Source organism: Solenopsis invicta, chromosome 13 (assembly GCF_016802725.1).
Source record: "Solenopsis invicta isolate M01_SB chromosome 13, UNIL_Sinv_3.0, whole genome shotgun sequence".
Taxonomy (NCBI): domain Eukaryota; kingdom Metazoa; phylum Arthropoda; class Insecta; order Hymenoptera; family Formicidae; genus Solenopsis; species Solenopsis invicta.
Window position 1 is genome coordinate 12,134,784 of NC_052676.1, and position 9,333 is coordinate 12,144,116.

General features: G+C 56.7%; 1 protein-coding gene across 1 annotated transcript; it reads left to right on the forward strand.

Annotated features, from left to right (window-relative positions):
* The first annotated feature begins 7,539 nt into the window (after positions 1–7,539).
* LOC105203114 lies at positions 7,540–8,055 on the forward strand. The gene has a single exon (XM_011171877.1). The coding sequence runs from the start codon at positions 7,540–7,542 to the stop codon at positions 8,053–8,055; it is 516 nt and encodes a 171-aa protein (XP_011170179.1).
* The last annotated feature ends 1,278 nt before the right edge of the window (positions 8,056–9,333 follow it).

The following is a 9,333-nucleotide window of genomic DNA, read 5'->3' on the forward strand; positions in this document are numbered from 1 at the left end:
GGGTCATATCGGTGGAGGAACGTGAGGATGCCTACGCCAAGGCGGAGGCGGAGCTAATAAGAAAATGGCGCGCCGATAAAGATTCCCCTGTGGCAAAAGCCCTTATGAGGAAAAAGCCCAGTGAGGGACAAACGGCTGTCGACCTAACCCTGGTCATAGCGAAAGAACTGGCTGAGCATGTTCTAAAGGAGATGGCTCGCGTCCGAGAGGTGACGGACTACAAAAAGGACGTCAATACGACCCAGAAGGCCCTGAGAAAAGTTGCCTCTCTGGCGGAGTCCGCAGTAAAAATTATGTGGGAAAGGACACGCTCGGAAGAGACGAGGTGCATCCAAGTGGACAATGACAACCTGCGAAGGAAGGTGGCCCTTCTCAGGGGGGAGCTCGCTGAGCTAAAACGCCAGCTTGCCAAGGTAGTTGCAGGATTATCTCCCGCCATTTTTCGGGTGGTATCACCTAGGAAGGTTATCCCGGCTAATGGTAATCCTAGGCGGAATGTAGACTCATCGGATGATGAGATGGCGGATGCTTCTCAACACCGGGGGTCTGACATGCCCCCCGCGGGGATCGTTGGGACCTCCCTGATAGCGGGCGGTCGCCGTGGTGAATCTGCGGTGCCCCCATCGGCGGCTAGTGCGCGCCGCGTGATGGACTGCCACCCGGGAACTCAGAACACTGATATGATGCCCCCCCCCCCGGAAGAAGGCTCCCAGTGCAGGGACGATGCCCTGGTAAACAGACTGCTTAACCAGGTGGCATTGATGATAAACGCCCGCTTCGATGCCCTTCAGGACAGGCTGCTGCCCGACAAGCACCTTAGGCCTCCACTGGGAGTCAGAGCGGGCAGGAGCAACGCGGAAGCAGAGGCCCCCAAGGCGGGGATTCCACCCACTAAAAAGGCCCAGAAGGCCAATCCTGGTAAAGAAGCCAAGGAGAGAGACAGAGTGACTGCGCCCGCTCCCTCCGAGACGAACGCCCTCAACAAAGGAGAGGCATGGACCACGGTCCTTGGCAGGAAAGCCAAAAAGAAGGCTCAAAAAGCAACCAAGATGGCCGCGAGTACGGGACTGGCTCCCAAGGCCAAGGAAGCGATGCCTCCCTCTCGCCAAGAGAACATAAAAACTTGCCCCCAAGGCGGGGGAAAAGTTGGTTACGCGTCCCTCTAAACCTGTCAAAATCAGGGTCCCGAAGCGTGCGGCTGTTGTCCTCACGGCGGTGGACGACAGTAAAGTTACGGTGGCGGAAGCTCTTAGTAAGATCAGAAATAATATTGACCTCAGGAGCTTGGGAATCCCATCCCTTCGTTCTAGGAGGGCTTTCACCGGGGCCATTATTTACGAAGTCCCCGGTGAGCAAAGTAAGGAGAAGGCAGATGCCTTGGCTGCAACGCTCGGAGCTAAAGAGCGAGGAGGTGAAGATCGCCATACCCGTAAAGACGACTGAACTCCGTCTGTCGGGTCTGGACGATCTTATAGACTGCCAGACTGTGGTGGAGGCCATGGCGAGGGTAGGGGGTTGCAGACCCCAGGAAGTCCAGGTCGGCGCTATCAGGCGGCCGCGCGGGGGGCTTGGTTCAGTTTGGATTAGGTGCCTTGCTGCAGCGGTCAAGAAACTCACTGAGGCGACACGGGTCCAGGTAGACTGGGTTATGGCCAGAGTCAAGGCTCTAAGGGCCAGGTCTGCTCAGTGCTACAAATGCCTGAGAACCGGGCACACGATTGGCGGTTGTACCTCGCCGATCGACCGCAGTAGCCGTTGCTACAAATGCGGTGGCGAGGGACACATCGCCAGCCACTGTGAAGAAGAGGTTCGATGCCCGCTATTCGCCGATCTGAGCAGGCCGACCGGACACCGTCCTGGAGAACAGGCGTGTTCTCCTCCACCCGACAAGAAGAGGGAAAATAAAAAAAAGGCGCTGATGCCACGAGCTTTCGTGGCTCCGGTGCTACCCAACAATAAGAAGGGCGTCTCCAACAGGGAGACGCACAATATGGATGTGGAGGAAAGCCCATGCTCAAACCCACAGCAAGGAGAAAGTAGCCAGGAAGAGGCAATGGATACGGCTCGTTGATGGCTGATCATCGTCTCCTCCAGGCCAACCACTCCGCCAGGGCACGGGACCTCTTGGTCCAGACCATGGCGGAGTAGAACATTGAGTTGGCGATAGTGGCCGAACCCTACGCCGTCTTCTTCGCAGACGACAGATGGAGGGGGAACACGACGGGGCTAGTCGCTATCGTGTTGGGGGGTAGCGATGCCGGGGCTTCTTTGGTCCACGGTGAGAGAGGCGAAGGCTACGTTGCCTGCCTCTGGGGTGGTCGGGCCGTTGTGGGGGTCTACGTGTCGCCCAACATCTTGCTTGAATATTTCGAGTCCAAGTTGAACGAGATCGGAGGGGTCGTTCGCCGGCTGCGCCCAAGCTGAAACTGGGTGGTTGTTGCGGGCGACTTTAATGCGAAGTCTGCGGACTGGGGTTTTCCGGTCTTGGATACGAGGGGCGAGATGTTGGGGGATTGGCTCGTCGCGTTGGACCTCCACATCGTCAACCGGGGGTCGGAGTCCACACCGGATAGAATATGATAATTTGTTACGTAAGCCAAAAAAGGTATGTGATAAAACAAAATATAATGTAAATTTATGTATTTATGTAGAAACATAAAAAATTTTTATATTTTTATATTTTTAACGGTTACGTGAAATAATATATAACGATTATATATAAAATAAAATATATATAATATTTAATAAAATTTTTTTTTTGTCTTATTTAATGCTTTAATTTATCTTGGTAGAAATGTATGCAGTATTCTTAGTTATTGTCTGGTATTATTGAATACTCATTGTAACAATATTACATACGGACAAGAACTAGGTACAGTTTTATTCAGTGACTGAAGCGCGCGGAAGCTCCATAGTGGACGTGACCCTCGGTTTGGCGGAAGCTTTCCGAGAGTTCAGTGGATGGATGATTTCGGATGAGGAGACCCTCTCAGATCACCGATATGTTGTGATGGAGGTCTCCTCTACGGGACCAGGAAGGTCCGGGCCCGGCTATCCCGCGAGAGACACGGGAGTCTCCCCTCGTTGGGAGTTAAGGCATCTGGACGTTGACCTGGCGTACGCGGCTGCCATCGCCAAGTCATGGGAGGAGGCCCCGGCAGAGGGGCAAGGCGACGTAGAAGCCGAGGCGGCCTGGTTTGGGGAGGCTCTGTCGCAAATCTGCGACACGGCCATGCCCCGCCGCCGGTCGTCCCCTCGGGAGAGAAAAAGGGCGGTGTACTGGTGGACGGAGATTGCTGCCGTACGCGAAGGTTGCAACTCCGCGCGTTGGCGTTACACCAGACACCGCCGTCGAAGGAACCCGGATAGAAAGAGGGCAGCCGTCCTGTATAAGACATACAGGGCGGCCAAGAAGTCCCTCCAGGCGACTATCGCTAAAGCAAAGGCCAACGCCTGAGGAAAATTTCTTAAGACGCTGGATGGCGATCCGTGAGGCGCCCTTACCAGCTGGTCAGAAACAAACTTCGGCCAGCGGCGCTTCCCACGACAGAGACTCTCGATCCGAGTTTCCTGCGAGAAGTTACATCCGCTCTTTTCACAGGGGATGACGAGGAGGAGAACCGCGCGCGGGACGACCTCGCCGTCATTGAAGCCAGGACAGCTTGGAATGAGAGCCTCAGAGTCTCCAAGGAGGAGCTCAACAGCGCGATAGACAAAATGAAGAAGAAAAATACCGCCCCGGGTCCGGACGGTGTTCCCGGAAAGGTATGGACTATCGCTCTGCGAGCTCTGGGGAACCTGGGGAGCCTAAGGCAACTTTGACAGGTGTCTGCAATCCGGGCGGTTCCCCACCCCTTGGAAGGAGGCGAGACTAGTTCTCATATCCAAGGCGGGTCGTCCCGCGGGTGACCCCTCGGCCTATCGCCCCATCTGCTTATTGGCAGATGTGGGCAAACTGCTAGAGAAGGTCGTGGCGTCTCGCCTCACGTATCACCTGGAGTCAGGGGATCCCAACCTATCGCCTAATCAGTTTGGCCTGGGAGATCGACCGTCGGAACTATTCGACGGCTGAGATCCCGAGTCGAGAGGGCGATGTTCCGGGGCAGTGTGGTGCTAATTGTGAGCATGGACATATCCAACGCTTTTAACACCCTGCCCTGGGGCAAGATTAGGGAGGAGATTTAACGTCCGTCCCTATCTGGAAGAGTTGGTTGAGGCCTATCTCGGCGACCGCGTGGTCATGTGCCGGGACCGGGATGGCGACACCATGCGCTGTGTAATCAGCAGGAGGGTGCCACAGGGGTCGGTCTTAGAACCGCTCCTGTGGGCCATCGGCTATGATCGAGCATTCGATCATTATCTCCCTGCGGGGGTGCTGTTGATGTGCTACGCCGACGATACCCTGGTCGTCATCTCCGGGGATACCTGGGGCAAGGCGAGGCGTGTGGCCAGGGAAAGCCTCAGCCTCGTACTGAGACACATACGCCTCCTAGGCCTAAAGGTGGCCCTTGAAAAAACCAAGGCCATCTGGTTCGGTGGGCGTTGCGAGAAGGGGCCGCGATACAGGTGGAGCAGACCCGAGTCGAGGTGAAGTCCCAGATAAAGTATCTGGGACTGATCCTTGACTCGAAATGAGGGTTCCGGTCCCATTTTGAGAAATAGGCCATTAGGTTGGGCGGTGCGGTTTCCAATTTCAGCCGCATCATGTCCAACTTGAGAGGCCCTTGTGAGAAAGTTCGCCGCCTCTACATGGGGGTGGTGCGCTCGATTGCGTTATACGGTGCGCCTGTGTGGTGCGATGCCCTGGTGGCCTCCGCAGAAAACTGCAAGCTCCTACATAGGGGTCGGCAAAGAATGGCCATCAGGGTGGCACGGGCGTACGGCACCATCTCCTGGGAGGCGACATGTGTGCTGACCGGCTTGACCCCTTAGGTATATTCGGCTCAGTCTCTTTCAAAGATGGAAGAGGGCCCGGCTTGTCCTCCTTAAAAAGGAGGGCAAGATAGCGGAGAGACCCTCCGCGTATAGGCCCCTCTGTATGCTGGATGATGCGGGTAAGATATTTTAGCGTATTATCGCCAACCGCATCATCCGGCATATGTCCCGGATTGGTCCCGATTTGTCCCACGGACTATATAGATTCCCAGAGGCGAGATCAACGGTCGACGCAATACGACAGGTACGATCTCTCTCGGGGTCCATCACGGGGGACGGAAAGGTGGCGTGGGCGATATCCCTGGATATCGCCACCGCCTTTAATAGTATCCTTTAGGGCGAGGCAGTGCGGGGCGGCGCTCAGCGAGCATTTTCACTTTCCGCCTTATCTCGTCGCCATCGTTCGGGACTACTTCCGGGACAGGGTGCTGGAGTTCCGGGACAAAACCGGACTCCAGCAGCTGAGGGACATGTCGTGTGGCGTTCCGCAGGGGTCAGTACTGGGCCCCCTGCTATGGAACACCACATACGACAAGGTGCTCCGCGGGGCCCTCCCCCCCGGCTGCCACGTCGTCGGATACGCTGACGACACGTTCGTGGTGGCTGGGGGAGCCTCCTGGGTGATAGCGATTGCCATGGGCAATTGGCCGGTGAACTGTGTCGTCGGCTCCATCAATAGCCTGAGGGTAGCCCCGGAGAAGACGGAAGCCATCTTCTTCCATGATGGCTCTTCCCGCGTACCGCCCCGGGCCTTCGTCCGGGTGGACAACACCCGAGTCCGAGTGGGGGTAACCCTAAAATATTTGGGGTTGCTATTGGACGATCGCTAGACCTTCGTCGAGCATTTCGACAAATTGGCCCAGCGATTGGGCAATATGAGAAACGCCCTCCTGGGGTTGATGCCCAACCTCCGAGGTCCGGGAGTCGGTGCGAGGCGCGCGTACGCCTACGCGGCCATGGCTGGGGCCCTGTATGGAGCCCCAGTTTGGTTTCGCGAGGCGCTGGCCAGCCGCCGCATACAAGACGTGCTGCACGCAGTGCAGCGGCGGCTGGCCCGAAGGATAGTGGGCGCGTACCGCACCGCCGCTAGCGCGGCGACTATGGTACTGGCGGGACTCCCCCGGCAGAATTCACGGCCGACGCTCTGGCATGGTCATACGCCAGAGCGAAGGCCGTCCGCCTGCAGGGGGGAGTGGTTATCCCCACGGTCGCCGCGCTACTACGTGAGAGGGCACGCCGGCGGGCCATGCGAGCTTGGCGCAAGAGCCTCGCCAACAACCCGCCTGCGGCAGGATCTCGGATCTTAGAGGCCGTCCTACCCCACCTGGACGAATGGGTGGGCCGCCCTTGAGGCGGTCTGTCCTACCGGATGACACAGGTGCTTACCGGACATGGCTGCTTCCGTGAGTATCTGTGCAGGATACGCAAGGAGCCTACGACGCAGTGCCACCACTGCGAGGCGGACCGGGACTCCGCACAGCACACGCTGGAACACTGTCCAGCATGGGAGGAGCTGCGCGGAGTCCTACGAGAAAAAATAGGCGACGACCTTTCCCTGCGGGTCATCATTAGCCAGATGGTCAGCAGGGAGAGGGCATGGGTCGCGGTTTCCTCCTTCTGCGAGCAAGTAATGCGGCAGAAGGGGGAGGCCGAAACGAGAAGAGTGAGAAGGGGAACGCATGCCCCCCGGCGAAGGCAACGATGGTAGGGGCGGCGGGGACGGGGGCCACGACCCACCCTGCCTCCCTCCCCGGCCGCCCCAAAGGAGAAAGCCTGCCTCCCGCCCCCCCGTATCCACGCAACCCGTCTGCAAGAAGGCGGCAGGGGGCCAGCAGAACAGCAGCTGTCGCCCCCTCCCTCCCCACAATTGAGGGGGAGGGGAGCGACAGCGCCAATATGGAAAGGAGGAAGCGAGCCTCCTCCCCTGCGGCTGCCGGCCCCGCTTTTGGGACACGCAGCCGCGGGAGGAGGGCTTCTCACACCGGTGAGCCCGGCGAGGCAAATCCGACCTGATAGTCCGGGGGGAGCTACCCTGTGGCATAACGCAGAGCCGCTCCCCCCACTGCCTCGCCGGGGGGGGAAGGTAAGAGTCTTCTCTCTCCCTCTCAGGGCAGAAAGTAGGGCCGCGCCGCCGTCATCGCGGCGTGAAGAGGCCCGGGAACCATCCGGCGCGAGCCGGACCCCCGGGCCTGTACTCCCAACAACAACAGGGGAAGAGGCGGGGAAGGGACGGTGTGCCTCTCCCTCGACCTAGGGCAGGCTAAGCCCTTAAGCCCTGCCAAGGGCGCATATCGTTTAGGCGCCCCTGGCGAGATGAGTCGGCCGCCAACTGGCCAACTTCCGGGGGGCTCTGGAAGCATGCTGCACGCGTTCCCGGAGCCCCCCAGTCATAGACCAGAGCAGGACACTCGGAAAGGTTTTAGTGGGTAGGCTCTCGCCGGCATGTTGCCGGCGGGGGAGAGCCCCACATAACCTTCTGGCCTCCCCCGAGGCCTGGGGTATGCGGTAACGCATTTCCTCTTCGTAAAGAAAAAAAAGTCTCTTTCAAAGATTTATGACTGGAAGGAGGAGCTTACCCGTAGGGGCGAGCCAGTCACACAGGTAATGGTGACGGCCAGTCGAATGACGTCCCACCGGGACAAGGTTCGGCACTGGCGGGAGAGACTCCCCCACGCTAGGGCCGGACTAAGAGTGACTGAGGCCTTCGGGCCCGTCCTAGAGGAATGGGTTGGGAGGGGGAGCGGGGGCCTCTCCTTCCACACGACGCAGATGCTCTCCGGGCATGGTTGCTTCGGAGAGTACCTGAACGAGAAGGCTAGGCGGGAGGCCTCTACCAAATGCCACTACTGTAAGGAGGAGAGGGACACGGCGCAACATACGCTTGAAGTGTGCCCCGCGTGGGCAAATAAGTACCGTGTCCTCACTGACAGGGTAGGGGTGAACCTCTTCCTACTTGTCATTGTGAGAAAAATGTTGGACGGGCCCGAGGGCTGGAACCTGGTGACCTCCTTTTGCCTCAGAGGCGGAGAGACAGAGGGAGAACGACCCCCTGGCTTCGCCGAAGAGGAAACGAAGGGGGGAGGGAGACGGAGGAGGGTATACCTGCAACAACATCAGTAGGTCCTCCTCTCTCTCCACCACTCAGTGGCAGGGAGAGGGTGACTTTGTCGCCCTCTTCCTCCCCACAGGAGCATCGCCGGCGTCCCGACGACAACATATACTGTCGTCGTCGGGAAAGCCTGCCGGCGCGGCTCACTGCTTTTCTCAACTGAGGGTTTAAGCCAAGTCGAGAAGGAACAGTGGAGAGGGGGGACCCTCACAGCGCCGACTAGATCGGACAGAGGGTCCTACTCTCCCCACTGTTGAGAAGGTACGCCTCGGGCAGAATCAATGGCAAGGTAGTTGCCCGGCTGACCCGTCTGGGGCTTGGGATGCGGAAGTGCAAACCTAGGGCCCTCTTCCACGGGGGCCCGTCGCACTCCTGGCATCCCGTTTCGGTCGGCTAGGGCTCGATCTCGGTCGAGTCCTGGCTGCTAACTCCGGAGGAGGGTTTCTGTCTTCGGGCGGGGACCCATTTTGGCTAGGACGGATCGCCGTGCATGCTTAGTTCGATCCCGTGATCCGTCCCGAGCCCAGACGCCGGAAAAAGTTGGGTTTTAGTGAATATGCCGGCCACTTCTAGGTCGGAGAGTTTCACTCACCCCGCGTTCTGTCTCCACAGGACTAGGGACCCATAAAGGTGTTTTCCAACTATTAAAAAAAAAAGTTATAGGTTAGACAGACATCGTGCACAGACGGTGCGTGTACCATCTGCACCCGAGTGCATTTTATGCATAATCATTTTATCTGTTTTTAACAATCAATAAACAACAAAGATAAAGTAATATCTCTAATGTTCCTGAACGCAGCTCTCAAACGAGAAAATTAATGCTGAAGACGTAAGTATTCTAAATAATTATACAGGTTAGGGGTCTCTCCAATTTCGTCAAAAACCTAACCTATATAATTACTTACAATAGTTACGTCTTCAGCATCAATCAACTATTATTAATGTGCATATTAATACTTACCTCGGGGCTATGAGTTTATGATGTAATGATGTAAAACATAAACTAGACATACACCACTTGTCAAACAGAGTACAAAATCAAAGTCGACCTTATACCGGCGGACAAACGCATTTTTAATCGGATGAACGCATTTTAGCGGGATTTCACTATTTCATCAGTGAATTTGTCATAGTTCACTGATTGTTCAGTGAAATATTGAGTCACTGATGGAATCAGTGAAAATTTCACTGATTTAAATTAAGAGAATAATAATTACTTATTTAATATACAATAATGTACATACTTACAATTAGTCGAGCGAGTGAATTCGAAAAGCATTAGGAGTCTT